The 21,696-nt window shown below is 38.3% G+C and overlaps 1 protein-coding gene across 1 annotated transcript in view; it reads right to left on the bottom strand.

Moving 5' to 3' along the window:
- Nucleotides 1–9,819: 9,819 nt before the first annotated feature.
- The window catches only part of LOC148041723 (5'-3' exoribonuclease 4-like), a 37,556-nt gene continuing 25,679 nt past the window's right edge, over nt 9,820–21,696 (bottom strand). The window contains exons 17-22 of the mRNA XM_087681706.1: nt 12,489–12,563; nt 12,243–12,400; nt 11,635–11,739; nt 11,353–11,428; nt 11,169–11,245; nt 9,820–11,084 (exon numbers count right to left, since the gene is read on the bottom strand). Of these exons, the coding sequence (XP_087537832.1) occupies nt 10,364–11,084; nt 11,169–11,245; nt 11,353–11,428; nt 11,635–11,739; nt 12,243–12,400; nt 12,489–12,563 (1,212 nt within the window). The 3' untranslated portion in view covers nt 9,820–10,363. The remainder of the gene's footprint in view (nt 11,085–11,168; nt 11,246–11,352; nt 11,429–11,634; nt 11,740–12,242; nt 12,401–12,488; nt 12,564–21,696) is intronic.

The following is a 21,696-nucleotide window of genomic DNA, read 5'->3' on the forward strand; positions in this document are numbered from 1 at the left end:
GGCACAAGATAACATGAAGCTTTATGTTGATGAGAAAAGAAGGCATTTGGAATTCCAAGAGTGAGAGCTAGTTCTATTCAAAGTGCCTAAGTCTTGTTACTCCACTCTCATGGAGGGTATTAGTAACAAGTTGATCCATCATTTCTATGGCTCCTGCTAGATCCTTAAGAGAGTTGGTGACTTGGGTCTATTAGTTATAGCTTCCCCCCTCCACCAATATTCACCATGTGTTTCATGTTAGTCAATTGAAGCCCTTAATTGACACCTCAGTGGACTATGTGAAAGACCTACCTCCCATAGACAAAGAAGGCATCATTTACTATATCCTTGAGGCAATCATTGGGCAACAAGATAGGCACTTGCAATCTCAATCCATCAAGAAATACCTCATCAAATGGCAAGGCCTACCCTTGGAAGGAGCCTCGTGTTGCCCAACCACTATTATTGAAGAGTTTTCTCACCTCTAAGAGGTCCAATGGGCTGAAGACTGGATGGATATGTCATGTTTTGACCCCACATTGCCTGTAGACTGCACACTATTTTAGAACAATTTTTTACCTCCATTAATTATAGCCAATGCTTCATACATGGACTAAAAGTGCTCATCATAATCTTCATTTTGACATGTGGCATGTCCCATTTGGAGAAGCCCATTGTAATGTCCCCATTACTTAGTTTATTTTAAGGTGCATATGCGTGGTATTGCACATCCACACATGGAAAAACTACGAAATCTCTACAAGATTTACAGGAAGCAGGACTGGTTTACTGGAATAGTCTGAAATCTCTAATATCATTTTGTTGAACTTGTGAGGACCTTTGCAAGAGGAAAGTATTATTATGCCATTGTGGAACTTGTAGATTGTTGGATACCACATATATCATCCTCTCTTGTATTGTAGCATATACATTCTTGTATAGAGTTAGATGGTCACCTAGAAGAAGCTATGGAAGAAGCTTGGGATATTTCAAAGAAATGGCATAGGAATAGATCACAAGTAATCAATAAATGAGGTTGGAGGAGCTAAGTTGCCAAAACAATGTGGCTACAAGGTGAATGCACACAAAAAGAGCATGGACAACAAAATATTGAAATACTTTTGAGATCAAGGCTTTTTTTTAAGAGAACTAAAAAGATTTTGAGTTTTCAAAATTCATATCGAGGGTACTAAAAAAAAAAATGTGAGCCAAAAAATATCGTGTCAAGTATAAATATTTTGGTTGGAAGTCCCTCAAGAGAATAGTTTACAAGCCCATTCTCACATTTTTGCTAGAAGTAGATAAAGATTATCTGAATTAGTAGAGAGTAATGCCATATTTTACTATGCATGCCATGATCTTATTTGCCCATTCACTAATCCTATCATTACTGAAGGCTAATCAAACGACCCATTCAACCTCAAACTTAACCCTAATGAGAGACATGAAACATTCAATCTCATTCTTAAAAACAAATACATATAATCTCAATCTTAGGAATCAAGAGGCCAACACCAATGAGATTGAGGAAAAGTCGTGTCAGACTCATTAAGGTGAGGGAGAATCTTGATATTTTCTAATATACCTTGCAACAAGTGATAGGGGTAAAAAACGAGAGAGAAAGCCATAATCACACCAGCAAAGCCACAATAACAACTATGAAAAGAAAATGTGAAAGGGAGAAAATTTTAGGTGATTGAATCAAGGAGGTTGCAAGGGCCAACACAAAGATCGAAAAAATCAAAGCAAGTCTATAGAAGGAACAAGAGCTACTTGGGGCATTGCAAGATAATCACCAAACCCTATAGTTTAAAAAATAACATGTTCAAATAAATGCTACGTGAAATGGATATTGCAAGATTCTAACAAGACCCTATAGTTAGAAAATAACACGTTTAGATCAATGATGATTGAAATGCACAGCACATTGGACAAGCATAGCAAAGAAGTGAACAATGTGATACAAAATGAGGTAGCTAACATTGAACCAACATCACAAGGAGTTGCTACATAAGGTGGCACATGGCCTTGCCATAAGGAACCTTGAATAGAATATGTGATAGAATACATGGAGGAAAAACAAACACAATATTAAGGCACTACTGTACAAGAGGTAGATGTCCTTCTTCCTAGCTATTCAAAAATTGAAACCGCTACAAGCACTCCACAATGCCTTGAACCATACCTTGCCTCTAAGCTACCCTATGTGTCGAGTCTGCTATCCTAACTCACCCTCATTGTCATCAATATTAGCAACAAATTGGGAAATGAAAATTAACAAAGAGGGCTATCTCTAGTTTTGAAAGACAATAGAATTTAGCATGCCAAGCTATCTTGGAAGCCAAAGTAATGCAATAGCAAGAAACCTAAATGAATGTGAATGATCCTAAATACCATCAACGAAGCATGGACATCCTACTACTATACCTCTATAGTCAAGGACACCAATTCCCTTCACTACCCCTACCCTCAAAGAATTAAACATGGCTTCTGTCCTACCTAGCCTGGCAATTATAATTTCTTGAAGATCCCTAGTATCTATGCCTAATAGCATCCGCTCACCTACATCTTCTAGCCTAAAGATCTTATCCTCTCCTTCAAATCATTCATTGACAATTTCAAAATTTTCATTCTCACCCTACTACTCAAAATTGATCCAACTCCCTGTGAAGAATGAATGCACACCCTCTTCTTTGACATTAATATGGGGATTGGTCCATGAGTATTTGCTCCATCTCCAAATAGTACTACTTTCTACTTACCTCTTAAAAATTAGTGGATGGCATGAATGAGAGTGGGTTCCCTTCATGTAAGAATTACTTCCTTTCCACCAGCTCCCTCACCACCCATGCCTTTTACCTTTTTATCTCTTGGATCTCAACCACATTCTCACAACCCTACGCCCCCTTTCACCTCAACCCATTCTAGCTATCCCACCACTATCACTTTTCTCAACCTTGTACCATAACTCATCATTTCCTCATTTCCCACCTCATGAGTCACCCCTAGCTCACCCACCCATGTAGAATAGAAAAGAAATGTAAAAGAAAAGGGAGAAAATGCTCTACATGTGCTACATATACAACACTACACCTACAACCCCTCGAGTTAGAAACATCCAATGCCTTTGCTCAACGAACTTCATCTCTAATTCCATAGCCCCTTCCTCTACATAACACCCAAGTCATATCAAGGGCAGGACAAGCCCATCAGAACTAACCCCTTGGATCCAATGCATTGTACATGCCACACCATCGATTTATTAAGGAACACGAATCTAGAGCTCGATTGGCTATGGTGGACACAAGTCATAAACACGATACATGATTGGAATGAGATATTGTAACTCAAGTGAGTTAGGTTCCAAGGCTTGGACTCATAAACATAGTCTTGAGTTGACACAAAAGAGAAGCACTATATATTGTATTGAAATGAAAACCAAGTACATGTTTTTATAGCCTTTGGATAGTTCCACTTTCTTTACTATGCTTATGGGATTCTGAGCCTTTCTCCTAGAGCATACATCATTTTTTCTATCTTCCAACACCCCTCCTCAAATAATGAGTTCCTACACTTCCTAGCTCCCCCCCCCCCCCCCCACATGAATACATGGCCCGAGACACTAGCTCATAGGCAGCCTAGTCAAGTTAAAGCTTGTACTTCACATCTTTGGCAAGGGTTTTTACAAAGAAACATCCACTATGGGAGATACAATGAAAATTTCTTCATAACAATTTGTCTCAGCAGTTGTTGTCGATAGCGGAAGCATCTTCTTCATTCATGAACTGATGTTGATGGTTGCCATTTTGCGCCTGTTGTGCTCTTTTACGGTGGAAACATTCATTGGCTATGTGGCCAACCTTACCACAATAATGACATGTCATTCGATCTTTGTTTTTAGTCTTAAATCCTCAGCCTTTTCCTTTTGCTCCATAAGCTCCTTTATTAGTGTATAAGAGATTGTCTCTAGGTGTTGAGACAACTCCCTTTGCATCCTTGTATTTATATTTGTTTTCTTCATCTAGTAGAGAGTGCTCAATGTCCTTAAGTGAGAGATTTGGAACATTACTTAAGGGAGATACAAGGTTCTCATATGGCTCTTGATTTACACTTGCTAGTAGTACTACTATGGCTTCTTCATCAATGTTCTTCTTTAGAGTGGCAAGTTGAGTTTTTAGGCTCTTAAACTCATTAATGTGCATTGTCATAGAAGAACTATATTTTACATCCAGTTTGTAGAATTGCATGAGTAGCTTTACATCGGAGTCTTTAGCTTGTATCCCAAAGATTTTATCAAGTTCATCCCACACAGCTTTGGCATCCCTGATGCCAGAGATATGATGTAAAACATCATCGATTAATCCCCAAGCAATGATGCCTAGAGTCTTTTTGTTCATTCTCTTCCATTCTTTTGTCTTTGGTTGGACTTCGTCAAAGGTCTTGCCTCCTGCATCTTCTTTCCTACCATCTCTGTCTCCCTACATCATCTTCAAATAGATCCCATAGGTCTTTACGCATGAGATGATACATGGTATTCTCTTTTCATGCATGAAAACCTTTGCCATTAAATTTGGCTATTTGCTCAAGATCAATCATTTTTAGATAAGGAGGTCTTATCATGAGTTTATGGTACACCCGGGCAGTGTTTATCCTTTTACAACAAAATTGAGAGTTTACAAAGGTTTAATCAATGGATCATTCCACATACAATAGCTTTCCACAAGAATGTGAATTTTTTTTTGGGATCAAGATTAGTTACATTTAATTTTCAAGGAGGAAGAGAATTTAACTAGCAATGTGAACAAGGTTTTGAGTATGAGGGAGAGGGTGTGAATGAGGTTTAAGCAAAACTAGATTGAGAAGTGAGTAAGTGTGAAAGAGGCTTGAATGAAAGGCTCAATTAGATAAGGCTTTACCTTAGCTTAGTTAAAGAAAATATTTTAAAAATTTTCGTGAGTTGAAAGGTGTGAACTTGGTAATGCAAATTTCTGCATCTCTCAGTATGAACTCATTGTACTCGATCCGTGTAGCAAACCTACTGTACACCCTCTACTAATTAAAACCTTGTTCACATTGCTCCTTAAATTCTCTTCCTCCTTGAAAATTAAATGTAACTAATCTTGATCCCAAAAAAAATTCACATTCTTGTGGAAAGCTATTGTATGTGACATGATCCATTGATTAAACCTTTGTAAACTCTGAATTTTGTTGTAAAAGGATAAACACTGCCGGGTGGTACCATAAACTTTTAGTAGAGAAGAGAATAAGAGAGGGAATGGTGGAGAGAGTATACCCACTAGCTACCTAGCTCAATCGGCTCTAATACCATGTTAAGAAACATGAATCTATAGATAGATTGGCTATGGTGGATGCAAGTCATAAACATGATACATGATTGGAATGAGAGATTGTAACTCAAAAGAATTAGGTTCCAAGATTAGCTTAGACTCATAAACACAATCTTGAGTTGATACAAAAGAGAAGTACTATATATTTCATTGAAATGAGAGCCAATGCATGTTTTTATAGCCTTTCAGTAGTCCCACTTTCCTCACTATGCTTATGGGATTCTGAGCCTTTCTCCTAGAGCATACATCACTTATTCTATCTTCCAACATGACTAGATCCTCAAGTATGGCACACACTAGGGAAGTTTTAACTCACCTTGACACCTTCACACATCACTAAACAAGTATACCCCCCATAGACAGTGTACCTTCTTGTGACATGGCCGCTTAAAGCATCCTTGGAGACACGATTTAGTGGTCCTTCGAGATGATTCTTCCTAAGCAGTGCCACTCGATACCCTTTTGAATAACATGAGGTTTGATGTCTAGAGTCTCTTAGTCCACTTCGCAATGAAAGTCCTAGCAATTCCCACGAGAATTGACTTGAATTTGTCTTCTACGTAAACTAAAGTTTCCTATTTGGAATTAACTAGCGTCAATCTTCAAGCAATTGCTTGTGCTAGATTACTCAAGCCAAAGCCAACTCGTATCGCTCTTGGTTCAAGGAGAGTGAGAAACAATGGAATGTATGAAAACATCAATCTCTCTACCCATAAGGTAAAGTCTCACTCCATTCCTCTAAAATGATACGGAGTCAAGGGTTCTAGTTGACTCAAGGATTCAATTTCCCTATACTCTGATGCAACGAATTGATCGAGACCACCCTACCTTAGGGCGGATTCATCCAAGATTACACCTTTTCGCTTCCCTCGATTAGGTAGTCTTAGTTATCTACTTATCTAACACATTTAAGTTTTGCATATAAAATTAGGTTCCTTAATTAGTCCTTTAAATCACAATATTCGTTTACGTAATTTAAAATCACAACTATGAAAACAATCCTTTGAAAGACATGTTCTTTATTTAATAAAATTCCTTACATAAGTCTTCACCTTCCACCCATATGGAAGAATGGCACGAAGGCTATTATTTACCCAAGATTTCCGCCCCTAACTAGTACCAAAGCCTCAAGAAACACATCTGAGTCACATAGGAATTTGGGCAATTCTTGGGAGTCTAAGAGTTACCGGTAAGAGCCCTCTTGGCAGCCTCACTCCTCTTGCCCAAGGACTTCCTAAAGAGTGACCTCTCGCCATCTGGGCCGGTCGAAAAACTCTCTAAGACGACAATCTATTTTCCCCTTGGGAAGAGACCCATAACTAGCCTTGGGGGAGGTCTAGTGTGCTTTCATTTTTATCCAATTACAAACTTAGTGTATTAGGGTTTTTCCATTATTCAATCTATTTTCTAAATGCATTGAATCAAACTTGTATGCATTGCTACAAACACAAGCAATTTTCGTCGAGCGATTTCTTAACAAAAGAGGCAATTAAGCAAGATCTTAACTTGGACGTAACCCTTTTCAACTTGATTCTCTTCTAACTCTTAGGTTTTCTCAATTTCCCTTTGGCTTTGATTTCTAGCTTTCCTTTCCCTTAACCCTCAATTAACTTTCCTCTTTTTTATCATTTTTCTTGATTATCGTAGGTCTTTGAGTAGGATCTTTCATTCATAATTATTGTCAAGGATTGGTCATTAATTCCATCAAGAATTCTAGAGATTATCCTAAATTGGGAGAAATTTATGGAATTTTTATTTTTTTAGTGGGATTCTTCTCCCTTAAGAAGTACCTCTAATCGATCATCTTGATTATTTGTTTTATCCTTCTTAATTTGCTTAATATAAGCTAAAGTTATTCTTCTTTGTTTATAAATACTAAGGAAATATTTCTTTGATATTTAAGAATTTTGTAAGCGTAAAGAGAAATATCCTTGATACGATTTTTACCATCCTTTATGTTCACAAATTTGTAAAACCTAAAGGAACTATTATTAATGCAACTTCACTTATCCTAATGTTCTACATAATTTATAAATATGGAAAAAAAAAAACTCAATGCAACTTTTATCTTCCCAACATTTTCATGCAAAAAAAAAAATTATTCTCAATGCAATTTTTTATCTATCCATGGTTTGTAAATGTAAAGGAATTAAGCTTAATGCTACCTTCATATTTCCATGATTTTGAATATGATTTATAAATACAAAAAGAGCTTTATTCTTGATGCAACCATTCGTTTATAAGGATCTTAAGATAATTTTTCAATGCGATATTATATAATTTATCCTAGCTTTGAATTACACAATTTTGACACGTGTTCTATTTTTACATTTCTAGCCATGTATTAAACGAGCATAAATTTATGAAGGAGCTTGATCTTGTGCCATGTGAGGTGGCATGTCAACCACATTGGTGACCATGTTAGTAGCTCCCACACTCCTCGCTCCAAACTATCTCATCTTGCCATTGCGAGAAGGTGTCCATGGTACTAGCTCCGACAAGAACTTGGGCCAGTCTTAAGCTCTAGATGGATTTTGCGATTGGTTATGGGATCATGATCTCGCTAGGAAGGGAGGACTTGTGTCGAAAATGTCGAAGTGGTACTCCTCTTGTGATTCGAGAATGTCCTTCATTGTTCTCACTTCCCCTCTCTCTTTACTCATCCTTCCCTCTATCTTTCTCTACCTCTTGAACTCCCTCCCTTCTCTCCTTCTCCTCCTCCTCTTCTCTACACCTCTTCTACTCTCTTTCCTTTCTCCTCTCTCTCACCCTTCTATTCTTGCTCCTTCCTTGTTCCCCTTTTCTTCTCCCTTCTCCTCTGCTCCTTTTCACCACCACCACGGCCACCTCTTCTTCTCTCTCTCTCTCTCTCTCTCTCTCTCTCTCTCTCTCTCTCTCTCTCTCTCTCTCTCTCTCAACAACTAACATGCAAGAAAGAGGCTAACTAGCCTTGCCTTAGTATTAGGCTAAGGCTTTATAGTCTTAATGATTGACTAAGCAAGTGACATCTTCTTCTCCTTGATCGACCGTTTGATTATATCAAGGCTCTCCTTGATCATCCACTTGTTAGATAGGTGTGATCATTTCAAGGCAATGATGTCGAGCATGAAAGCAATGAGTTTGAGAAGGTGGCGATGAGGGTCAATTCGTCATCAATCGTTTGATAACGATTCCCCTCTTTTTTGGTCCTAATGTTATAAAAACCTTGGGAGTTCCCCCTCTTCCTACATGCGGGGATTACTAGGGTGAGGATATTATAAAAACCTTGGGAAGTGGAGAGTGAATGTCATACCATCCAATCTTATTTACAATGACTTGAATATAAAACACCAAATTTTACCTTGTAATATGAATTTTATTTGTGTAGCTATCACAACCCCTCACAAGAAATATGGGGTGGGTGGGTGGGTGTGTGTGTGTGTTCACGCACGCTCTAAAAAGTCAATCTTTAGATCTTGTTTCTTGAACACACACAATTGCCATCAATACAAAGCTCACAACCTTGCTTCTCTGCACCTCTCACCATCCTTCCTTGGATGACATTCTCACTAAACATGTTTGTGCCAACAAAAACATATTTCAAAGGCACCTCATTAAGAAACCCCCCCCCCCCCCCCCCCCCAAAACCTTACATGATGATGAATTATTCAAAAGGACCATCCCAAAATTCATAAGATACTTACAATCTATGGCATTAAATAAGGCATTCCCCTATGTGAAGAGGCCTAGGTTCAGTTAGCAATTCTTATTGGATCAAATCAATCCAATATCGGGAACTTAAAATAGGATAAATCTAGTATTATGGGTTTGAAATTCCTTAGCTCAAAAATGCACATAAATGCTTGTTAGGGATATACGCACACCAATGTACCTTATCAAAAATGTATCACAACCAATATCAACTTCTAACCTTGCAATAGTGTTTACTAACCCCCTAACAACATTAGGGCATGCAAGTACATGCTCCTAAAGTAACTTAAAGCTTTTTGATAAAATTCCATAAGGCCAAGGAAAGGTATTTGACCATGTAAAGACATGCACATAGATTGTAAAAGCTTTGAAACATATTATTAAGATCTCATAACATTAAGCAATGTATCAAAATACACACCCAATGGAATAATATATACCCTTCTCAAAACCAACACCTTCACTAACACTTGAAAAGACAATCTTGGCTGTGTGGGTGTGATGGGGAGTGGGTGCTGGGGGTGGCTGGGTGGCTGGGTGGCTGGGGAATGAAGATGCCTGCCCATGCAAGCATCCACACATGGGCAGAAAAGTGAACTATTCGACTTCTTAATTTCAATGACCTTAAAGACCATTTCATGTCAAGACACATGAGTTGATCACATCATGTGGAGGCACATGAGTTGACCATTTCATGTTGAACAAAAGAGTGAACTATTCAACTTCTTAATTTCAGTGACCTTAGGACCATTTCATGTTCTTGTGTTGATGGACCAGTTGGATAAAAACTAGAAATGCTGCCTTGCTGAACATAATCATAAAAACAATACCATTAATAGAAATACGCAATTCACTAGGCCAATTACAATCGCAATAATCTTATAAGCGACATCCATCTAATTATAAACCACCTTTGAAACTTGTGTCCACTTTTGAAGTCTACCGAACGTAGCCTTAAATGTAGTACAATATGTTACATGATCACTTCGTATTTGTTGCTAGACTAAACATTTGCAGAAGTAAATAAATCAATGATTTATACTGAGCTGACCTTCCAGGGCTGCCATTCCACGAGCCCTTTACCCATCTTGATAGCAATGCAGCACCCCTCAAATGTATAAATCGTCTGAATCGTGTGCCACTTAGCGAGTGGACAACAGGAAAAGCACAGCTGTGTCCCAATCACCTTAGTGGCCAGAGATACTGGTCTTGTGAGAAGCCTAGGCAAAAATATACTTCCCATTTTCCAGTTCTCTCATCTCGTCACTGCCCAAAAATAAATTCAGAGCTTCCTTCGGCGACAAAATGATAGCATGTACTGCAATATCCTTTTAGGATAGGACAGGTTAGGAATAGTAGTCACGCCTCGGATATCCTCTACCCCTGCCTTGGGGCTTGTTCTCCAAAATTGGAAAGGGATTTGGAGGTATATATGGTTGCGAGGGACCCCCAGCGAGAAAGCTACCGTCTCCCCTCCCACCCCAGATGAAGGGACGGGAAGAAAGAGACAAATGTGTGTTTGAGTGAGGTTGTCTAGGAGACTGCTGCAAATGCGGGCCCTGCTGAGCAGGACCAGCACTTCGGCCCATGAAGCCACCTCCGTGGGGCACACCAGGTGACCTTTGTTGATGCATCCCTGATGGTTGAGGGGAGGGAAAACCGTTAGCTGGGGCTCCCACACGTGGCATCTGCTGTATCGACGAAGAGACTGCCAAGTTCGTTGATGCAGCATGTGAATGCATACCATTGCTCTGTATATACAGCTGGTTGAATTGTTTATTAAGCCCATGAGAGGAAACACTGCCTGCTGGAGAGAAGCCATGCTCATATCCTGGTGGGCCTGCGGGTCGTGGTTTAGCTGGAGAAGTAGGCTGACTGGTAGAAGATTGATAATGTGAAGGGGCACTAAGTATGCCACCTGATGTAGGAGTGCTGTTTGACTGTGGCCTTTGAAGGATCTGCAGCAATTTGCCTGCACTGTTTGGTCTTTGCTGCAAATTGTTCGCCAAAAGACGGTGAGCAGCCCCACTGAGTTCTACACCAGACATTGAGCCTGGTACTGGTGGCCTGAAATGGGAAATATTAGTATAACAGAAATGACATCATGAAAGTATCAACTCATCATTAAATCATTAAGATCCAGATACCTACCTTTCCTGCATAAGCTGCCTCCTACCCTCATCTTCATGCCATAAAGGTTGGAACTTTATGTCCTGCTCTGTAATGGTCTACAAAAGGTTGAAGGCAGATAAAATATTACCCCCATATTCTGCAGTTTTACTTCCAAAGGATACCCCAACAAAAAAAAGGGATTAACCACAGCAATTAAGCTGACCTTCTTAGGAAGATTAGCCCCGTCAGCAAGCTTTGAAATATGCCTGTGTGGCGCAGGCAGTATGTAAGCAACTGATCTGCGAAAATCAAAAACAAGAAACTTAACTTCAAGGGACAGTTGTAGAGCAAAGTTAAGTCCGTGTGTGTGTGTGTGTGTGTGTGTGTGTTTCATCTGCAAAAATCAAGAGCGAGAAACCTCAGAGGGACACTGGTACAGCAAGGTTCTCTCTCTCTCTCTCTCTCTCTCTCTCTCTCTCTCTCTCTCTCTCTCTCTCTGACTTACAGCACTGTATTTTCTGTGACATTTGGCATTCCTGCCAAAGGTGATATATAAACTGCGGCCCATATGTCCAAATCTCCAAATCCCAAGTACCCATTCATTCCATCACTGCATACATTAACTCAATTTCAGCTTTTGAAACCTCTTGGTTCAGAGTGTCCAGCACAAATACACTACATAGAACCTCAACAGAACAAACATAGACAGCAGCACCTCAGAATAGTTTGTTGGGTTCATTGATAGAAATGCAAGATCCAATTTACTAGGGCTTTTCTACAGACATGCTTATTTATAACATTTTCATATTCCAAACTGGTACATTGCTGGTCAATCAAAATAACATGGTGCATTTCAAGGAATGCATCCAAGTGTTGTAAAGACTTGGATATGCCCTAACGTCTGAGGAAAAGAAGAGACCTTGCAACCTTCCAAGATGTACCCTTTGTCCATACCTTAACAATCAAATTAAACCAGCAAGCAGCTTGTCTGCAATGCTTTACATGTGAGGAAAAGAAAGACCTTTGAAAGAACTGATTTGAGTAAAAGAACATGAAGGACAATTGCTTGGAAAACCTCCACTTAAAATATCTTCAAAAGAACATGAGGTAAACCTGCATGCCGGATCTATCTCTTGCTTTGCAGACATCCGTTGTTCTATATCAGAATTTCTGTGAGATGTGTAAAATGAGAGTATAGGCCCTGCAAGGGAATGTCTTGTCGTGACAAAAAGCATGTCTGGTTTTTTACTGTTCCTGCGAGCTTCCATATCCTTCATAGAACAAAGCATTGCAATACATGTAAATCCCTGACATGAAAAGTCTCACAAGTCATGATGAAATGCATGTGAAAACACTTACTGTTAAAGTTCCCTCCAATTTAGAGGTTTCTGAAAGAAGCCGATGCTCATCAATGAATGGAAGTTTGGCAACTCCCTGCAAAAAGACAAGCATGAAATTCCAGGCTTATCATAGACAGAACAAAGCGAACATAGTCAAACAATCCTCTTTAGTTGGTTCTTTTTGTGTGTGTTCTTTTGCAGCAGAAAGGTCTCTCTCTCTCTCTCTCTCTCTCTCTCTCTCTCTCTCTCTCACACACACACACACACATATACGCAACATGTACCCAAAGACTTCCTCAGCAATCTTGGCATCACCGGATAAGCCAAATTGAGAACCGAGCCCCTCAGCAGAATACCTGTGTCAGTGAGTTTTCAACTTGAAAGCAGAGAATGTGGTTTTGAAAGACTCGATTGTAATCCCTTTAGGATCCATTTTCAATGCCTCCAAAAGGGATGACATGCCCAAGGGTTTTATGTTTTCGTGTAATAACCCATTCTTTTTAGAAAATTTTTGTCTTAGGCACACAAGTGGGTCGCATAAGTTAAGTGTGTACTGCTCATCTATAATCCACATTTTGGTTCCCTTGAAACACTTTGATTCCTTTAGTTCTTCAACTTTATCTTCTATATCTCCAAAATTTAAACTTTCTCGATTATTTTCTCTCTTGGTGATATTTCATGGCAGCATCCAATCAAACCCTTTATCTTCTGGTTTTGGCCTTAGTTTTGCCTCTAGCCTGCATGACTTTGAACATCCTTGGGGGTCTTCATTGTTTAGTTCCTCTTGTGTCTCTTTATGCCATCCATAGGGAGGCCTCTTAAAGTACACGGAATGCAATCTACTTTTGCAATGTATGTAATGGAGGAAATTTTGGACCTTAAGCCTTGTAAATAACCTACACTACCTAGTCATCTATAATCCACATTTTGGTTCCCTTGAAACACTTTGATTCCTTTAGTTCTTCAACTTTATCTTCTATATCTCCAAAATTTAAAGTTTCTCGATTATTTTCTCTCTTGGTGATATTTCATGGCAGCATCCAATCAAACCCTTTATCTTCTGGTTTTGGCCTTAGTTTTGCCTCTAGCCTGCATGACTTTGAACCACTTTGATTCCTTTAGTTCTTCAACTTTATCTTCTATATCTCCAAAATTTAAACTTTCTCGATTATTTTCTCTCTTGGTGATATTTCATGGCAGCATCCAATCAAACCCTTTATCTTCTGGTTTTGGCCTTAGTTTTGCCTCTAGCCTGCATGACTTTGAACATCCTTGGGGGTCTTCATTGTTTAGTTCCTCTTGTGTCTCTTTATGCCATCCATAGGGAGGCCTCTTAAAGTACACGGAATGCAATCTACTTTTGCAATGTATGTAATGGAGGAAATTTTGGACCTTAAGCCTTGTAAATAACCTACACTACCTAGTCATCTATAATCCACATTTTGGTTCCCTTGAAACACTTTGATTCCTTTAGTTCTTCAACTTTATCTTCTATATCTCCAAAATTTAAAGTTTCTCGATTATTTTCTCTCTTGGTGATATTTCATGGCAGCATCCAATCAAACCCTTTATCTTCTGGTTTTGGCCTTAGTTTTGCCTCTAGCCTGCATGACTTTGAACCACTTTGATTCCTTTAGTTCTTCAACTTTATCTTCTATATCTCCAAAATTTAAACTTTCTCGATTATTTTCTCTCTTGGTGATATTTCATGGCAGCATCCAATCAAACCCTTTATCTTCTGGTTTTGGCCTTAGTTTTGCCTCTAGCCTGCATGACTTTGAACATCCTTGGGGGTCTTCATTGTTTAGTTCCTCTTGTGTCTCTTTATGCCATCCATAGGGAGGCCTCTTAAAGTACACGGAATGCAATCTACTTTTGCAATGTATGTAATGGAGGAAATTTTGGACCTTAAGCCTTGTAAATAACCTACACTACCTAGTCATCTATAATCCACATTTTGGTTCCCTTGAAACACTTTGATTCCTTTAGTTCTTCAACTTTATCTTCTATATCTCCAAAATTTAAAGTTTCTCGATTATTTTCTCTCTTGGTGATATTTCATGGCAGCATCCAATCAAACCCTTTATCTTCTGGTTTTGGCCTTAGTTTTGCCTCTAGCCTGCATGACTTTGAACCACTTTGATTCCTTTAGTTCTTCAACTTTATCTTCTATATCTCCAAAATTTAAACTTTCTCGATTATTTTCTCTCTTGGTGATATTTCATGGCAGCATCCAATCAAACCCTTTATCTTCTGGTTTTGGCCTTAGTTTTGCCTCTAGCCTGCATGACTTTGAACATCCTTGGGGGTCTTCATTGTTTAGTTCCTCTTGTGTCTCTTTATGCCATCCATAGGGAGGCCTCTTAAAGTACACGGAATGCAATCTACTTTTGCAATGTATGTAATGGAGGAAATTTTGGACCTTAAGCCTTGTAAATAACCTACACTACCTAGTCATCTATAATCCACATTTTGGTTCCCTTGAAACACTTTGATTCCTTTAGTTCTTCAACTTTATCTTCTATATCTCCAAAATTTAAAGTTTCTCGATTATTTTCTCTCTTGGTGATATTTCATGGCAGCATCCAATCAAACCCTTTATCTTCTGGTTTTGGCCTTAGTTTTGCCTCTAGCCTGCATGACTTTGAACCACTTTGATTCCTTTAGTTCTTCAACTTTATCTTCTATATCTCCAAAATTTAAACTTTCTCGATTATTTTCTCTCTTGGTGATATTTCATGGCAGCATCCAATCAAACCCTTTATCTTCTGGTTTTGGCCTTAGTTTTGCCTCTAGCCTGCATGACTTTGAACATCCTTGGGGGTCTTCATTGTTTAGTTCCTCTTGTGTCTCTTTATGCCATCCATAGGGAGGCCTCTTAAAGTACACGGAATGCAATCTACTTTTGCAATGTATGTAATGGAGGAAATTTTGGACCTTAAGCCTTGTAAATAACCTACACTACCTAGTCATCTATAATCCACATTTTGGTTCCCTTGAAACACTTTGATTCCTTTAGTTCTTCAACTTTATCTTCTATATCTCCAAAATTTAAAGTTTCTCGATTATTTTCTCTCTTGGTGATATTTCATGGCAGCATCCAATCAAACCCTTTATCTTCTGGTTTTGGCCTTAGTTTTGCCTCTAGCCTGCATGACTTTGAACCACTTTGATTCCTTTAGTTCTTCAACTTTATCTTCTATATCTCCAAAATTTAAACTTTCTCGATTATTTTCTCTCTTGGTGATATTTCATGGCAGCATCCAATCAAACCCTTTATCTTCTGGTTTTGGCCTTAGTTTTGCCTCTAGCCTGCATGACTTTGAACATCCTTGGGGGTCTTCATTGTTTAGTTCCTCTTGTGTCTCTTTATGCCATCCATAGGGAGGCCTCTTAAAGTACACGGAATGCAATCTACTTTTGCAATGTATGTAATGGAGGAAATTTTGGACCTTAAGCCTTGTAAATAACCTACACTACCTAGTCATCTATAATCCACATTTTGGTTCCCTTGAAACACTTTGATTCCTTTAGTTCTTCAACTTTATCTTCTATATCTCCAAAATTTAAAGTTTCTCGATTATTTTCTCTCTTGGTGATATTTCATGGCAGCATCCAATCAAACCCTTTATCTTCTGGTTTTGGCCTTAGTTTTGCCTCTAGCCTGCATGACTTTGAACCACTTTGATTCCTTTAGTTCTTCAACTTTATCTTCTATATCTCCAAAATTTAAACTTTCTCGATTATTTTCTCTCTTGGTGATATTTCATGGCAGCATCCAATCAAACCCTTTATCTTCTGGTTTTGGCCTTAGTTTTGCCTCTAGCCTGCATGACTTTGAACATCCTTGGGGGTCTTCATTGTTTAGTTCCTCTTGTGTCTCTTTATGCCATCCATAGGGAGGCCTCTTAAAGTACACGGAATGCAATCTACTTTTGCAATGTATGTAATGGAGGAAATTTTGGACCTTAAGCCTTGTAAATAACCTACACTACCTAGTCATCTATAATCCACATTTTGGTTCCCTTGAAACACTTTGATTCCTTTAGTTCTTCAACTTTATCTTCTATATCTCCAAAATTTAAAGTTTCTCGATTATTTTCTCTCTTGGTGATATTTCATGGCAGCATCCAATCAAACCCTTTATCTTCTGGTTTTGGCCTTAGTTTTGCCTCTAGCCTGCATGACTTTGAACCACTTTGATTCCTTTAGTTCTTCAACTTTATCTTCTATATCTCCAAAATTTAAACTTTCTCGATTATTTTCTCTCTTGGTGATATTTCATGGCAGCATCCAATCAAACCCTTTATCTTCTGGTTTTGGCCTTAGTTTTGCCTCTAGCCTGCATGACTTTGAACATCCTTGGGGGTCTTCATTGTTTAGTTCCTCTTGTGTCTCTTTATGCCATCCATAGGGAGGCCTCTTAAAGTACACGGAATGCAATCTACTTTTGCAATGTATGTAATGGAGGAAATTTTGGACCTTAAGCCTTGTAAATAACCTACACTACCTAGTCATCTATAATCCACATTTTGGTTCCCTTGAAACACTTTGATTCCTTTAGTTCTTCAACTTTATCTTCTATATCTCCAAAATTTAAAGTTTCTCGATTATTTTCTCTCTTGGTGATATTTCATGGCAGCATCCAATCAAACCCTTTATCTTCTGGTTTTGGCCTTAGTTTTGCCTCTAGCCTGCATGACTTTGAACCACTTTGATTCCTTTAGTTCTTCAACTTTATCTTCTATATCTCCAAAATTTAAACTTTCTCGATTATTTTCTCTCTTGGTGATATTTCATGGCAGCATCCAATCAAACCCTTTATCTTCTGGTTTTGGCCTTAGTTTTGCCTCTAGCCTGCATGACTTTGAACATCCTTGGGGGTCTTCATTGTTTAGTTCCTCTTGTGTCTCTTTATGCCATCCATAGGGAGGCCTCTTAAAGTACACGGAATGCAATCTACTTTTGCAATGTATGTAATGGAGGAAATTTTGGACCTTAAGCCTTGTAAATAACCTACACTACCTAGTCATCTATAATCCACATTTTGGTTCCCTTGAAACACTTTGATTCCTTTAGTTCTTCAACTTTATCTTCTATATCTCCAAAATTTAAAGTTTCTCGATTATTTTCTCTCTTGGTGATATTTCATGGCAGCATCCAATCAAACCCTTTATCTTCTGGTTTTGGCCTTAGTTTTGCCTCTAGCCTGCATGACTTTGAACCACTTTGATTCCTTTAGTTCTTCAACTTTATCTTCTATATCTCCAAAATTTAAACTTTCTCGATTATTTTCTCTCTTGGTGATATTTCATGGCAGCATCCAATCAAACCCTTTATCTTCTGGTTTTGGCCTTAGTTTTGCCTCTAGCCTGCATGACTTTGAACATCCTTGGGGGTCTTCATTGTTTAGTTCCTCTTGTGTCTCTTTATGCCATCCATAGGGAGGCCTCTTAAAGTACACGGAATGCAATCTACTTTTGCAATGTATGTAATGGAGGAAATTTTGGACCTTAAGCCTTGTAAATAACCTACACTACCTAGTCATCTATAATCCACATTTTGGTTCCCTTGAAACACTTTGATTCCTTTAGTTCTTCAACTTTATCTTCTATATCTCCAAAATTTAAAGTTTCTCGATTATTTTCTCTCTTGGTGATATTTCATGGCAGCATCCAATCAAACCCTTTATCTTCTGGTTTTGGCCTTAGTTTTGCCTCTAGCCTGCATGACTTTGAACCACTTTGATTCCTTTAGTTCTTCAACTTTATCTTCTATATCTCCAAAATTTAAACTTTCTCGATTATTTTCTCTCTTGGTGATATTTCATGGCAGCATCCAATCAAACCCTTTATCTTCTGGTTTTGGCCTTAGTTTTGCCTCTAGCCTGCATGACTTTGAACATCCTTGGGGGTCTTCATTGTTTAGTTCCTCTTGTGTCTCTTTATGCCATCCATAGGGAGGCCTCTTAAAGTACACGGAATGCAATCTACTTTTGCAATGTATGTAATGGAGGAAATTTTGGACCTTAAGCCTTGTAAATAACCTACACTACCTAGTCATCTATAATCCACATTTTGGTTCCCTTGAAACACTTTGATTCCTTTAGTTCTTCAACTTTATCTTCTATATCTCCAAAATTTAAAGTTTCTCGATTATTTTCTCTCTTGGTGATATTTCATGGCAGCATCCAATCAAACCCTTTATCTTCTGGTTTTGGCCTTAGTTTTGCCTCTAGCCTGCATGACTTTGAACCACTTTGATTCCTTTAGTTCTTCAACTTTATCTTCTATATCTCCAAAATTTAAACTTTCTCGATTATTTTCTCTCTTGGTGATATTTCATGGCAGCATCCAATCAAACCCTTTATCTTCTGGTTTTGGCCTTAGTTTTGCCTCTAGCCTGCATGACTTTGAACATCCTTGGGGGTCTTCATTGTTTAGTTCCTCTTGTGTCTCTTTATGCCATCCATAGGGAGGCCTCTTAAAGTACACGGAATGCAATCTACTTTTGCAATGTATGTAATGGAGGAAATTTTGGACCTTAAGCCTTGTAAATAACCTACACTACCTAGTCATCTATAATCCACATTTTGGTTCCCTTGAAACACTTTGATTCCTTTAGTTCTTCAACTTTATCTTCTATATCTCCAAAATTTAAAGTTTCTCGATTATTTTCTCTCTTGGTGATATTTCATGGCAGCATCCAATCAAACCCTTTATCTTCTGGTTTTGGCCTTAGTTTTGCCTCTAGCCTGCATGACTTTGAACCACTTTGATTCCTTTAGTTCTTCAACTTTATCTTCTATATCTCCAAAATTTAAACTTTCTCGATTATTTTCTCTCTTGGTGATATTTCATGGCAGCATCCAATCAAACCCTTTATCTTCTGGTTTTGGCCTTAGTTTTGCCTCTAGCCTGCATGACTTTGAACATCCTTGGGGGTCTTCATTGTTTAGTTCCTCTTGTGTCTCTTTATGCCATCCATAGGGAGGCCTCTTAAAGTACACGGAATGCAATCTACTTTTGCAATGTATGTAATGGAGGAAATTTTGGACCTTAAGCCTTGTAAATAACCTACACTACCTAGTCATCTATAATCCACATTTTGGTTCCCTTGAAACACTTTGATTCCTTTAGTTCTTCAACTTTATCTTCTATATCTCCAAAATTTAAAGTTTCTCGATTATTTTCTCTCTTGGTGATATTTCATGGCAGCATCCAATCAAACCCTTTATCTTCTGGTTTTGGCCTTAGTTTTGCCTCTAGCCTGCATGACTTTGAACCACTTTGATTCCTTTAGTTCTTCAACTTTATCTTCTATATCTCCAAAATTTAAACTTTCTCGATTATTTTCTCTCTTGGTGATATTTCATGGCAGCATCCAATCAAACCCTTTATCTTCTGGTTTTGGCCTTAGTTTTGCCTCTAGCCTGCATGACTTTGAACATCCTTGGGGGTCTTCATTGTTTAGTTCCTCTTGTGTCTCTTTATGCCATCCATAGGGAGGCCTCTTAAAGTACACGGAATGCAATCTACTTTTGCAATGTATGTAATGGAGGAAATTTTGGACCTTAAGCCTTGTAAATAACCTACACTACCTAGTCATCTATAATCCACATTTTGGTTCCCTTGAAACACTTTGATTCCTTTAGTTCTTCAACTTTATCTTCTATATCTCCAAAATTTAAAGTTTCTCGATTATTTTCTCTCTTGGTGATATTTCATGGCAGCATCCAATCAAACCCTTTATCTTCTGGTTTTGGCCTTAGTTTTGCCTCTAGCCTGCATGACTTTGAACCACTTTGATTCCTTTAGTTCTTCAACTTTATCTTCTATATCTCCAAAATTTAAAGTTTCTCGATTATTTTCTCTCTTGGTGATATTTCATGGCAGCATCCAATCAAACCCTTTATCTTCTGGTTTTGGCCTTAGTTTTGCCTCTAGCCTGCATGACTTTGAACATCCTTGGGGGTCTTCATTGTTTAGTTCCTCTTGTGTCTCTTTATGCCATCCATAGGGAGGCCTCTTAAAGTACACGGAATGCAATCTACTTTTGCAATGTATGTAATGGAGGAAATTTTGGACCTTAAGCCTTGTAAATAACCTACACTACCTAGTCATCTATAATCCACATTTTGGTTCCCTTGAAACACTTTGATTCCTTTAGTTCTTCAACTTTATCTTCTATATCTCCAAAATTTAAAGTTTCTCGATTATTTTCTCTCTTGGTGATATTTCATGGCAGCATCCAATCAAACCCTTTATCTTCTGGTTTTGGCCTTAGTTTTGCCTCTAGCCTGCATGACTTTGAACATCCTTGGGGGTCTTCATTGTTTAGTTCCTCTTGTGTCTCTTTATGCCATCCATAGGGAGGCCTCTTAAAGTACACGGAATGCAATCTACTTTTGCAATGTATGTAATGGAGGAAATTTTGGACCTTAAGCCTTGTAAATAACCTACACTACCTAGTCTAAGGGAAAATTTATAAATAGGCACAAGGTGCTATTTTAGTGGTCTTTTGTCATGTTTGATCAACCAACTTTGGTGAGTTCACCTGCTTGGGGTGCATTTCAAAAATTATTTCATGTTTCTTTCTTTTTCATAGGTTGATACAGTTTTGGCTATGGCTTCTACCAATTTTCTTAAGGTAAGAATATTTTATTTTCAGCTCCTTGGTTAGAGTTGGGCTAGTCTAGGTTCACTCCATTACAATGTAGCTTCGTTAACTGTTGAAATGATGTTTGTCATGTCTTGCTCCTTTCTTGGTTCGATTTCCTTCTGTACCTCCTCTTGCACTTTGTTTGTCATCGACTTCATCTTCAAGTTTCTTATTAGCTGTGGTAATCTCCATTGCAAGCTTTCCCCCTAGCTTTGCCAAGCACATGAGCACTTGCTTATAATTGCAATTTTGATAAATGCAAATGCTTGTTGAGATTATACTGCTGAAGCACCTTTTAACTGTTCATGCTTTGAAGATAAGAGAGCATTACTTACTTAGGCAAACAGTTATTTGTTAAAACTCATCATCAAATCTTGAAAGCTTTCAAGACTACAAGGAATTTGCAAGAGAGGCTTGCCAAATAGAAACACATCTTGTCTATGTTTCAAATTCAAACTAAGTACAATCCTAGAGAGAATAACATAGTCACAAATGTACTCCCCTGAGTGCCTTGAATTTCAACCATCATAGTGGCTCATCATGACTAGAGAAAACAACTAACGTCC

This window comes from Lygodium microphyllum, chromosome 1, assembly GCF_053477565.2.
Source record: "Lygodium microphyllum isolate KBCC chromosome 1, Lygodium_microphyllum_v1.1.10, whole genome shotgun sequence".
Classification (NCBI taxonomy): Eukaryota; Viridiplantae; Streptophyta; class Polypodiopsida; order Schizaeales; family Lygodiaceae; genus Lygodium; species Lygodium microphyllum.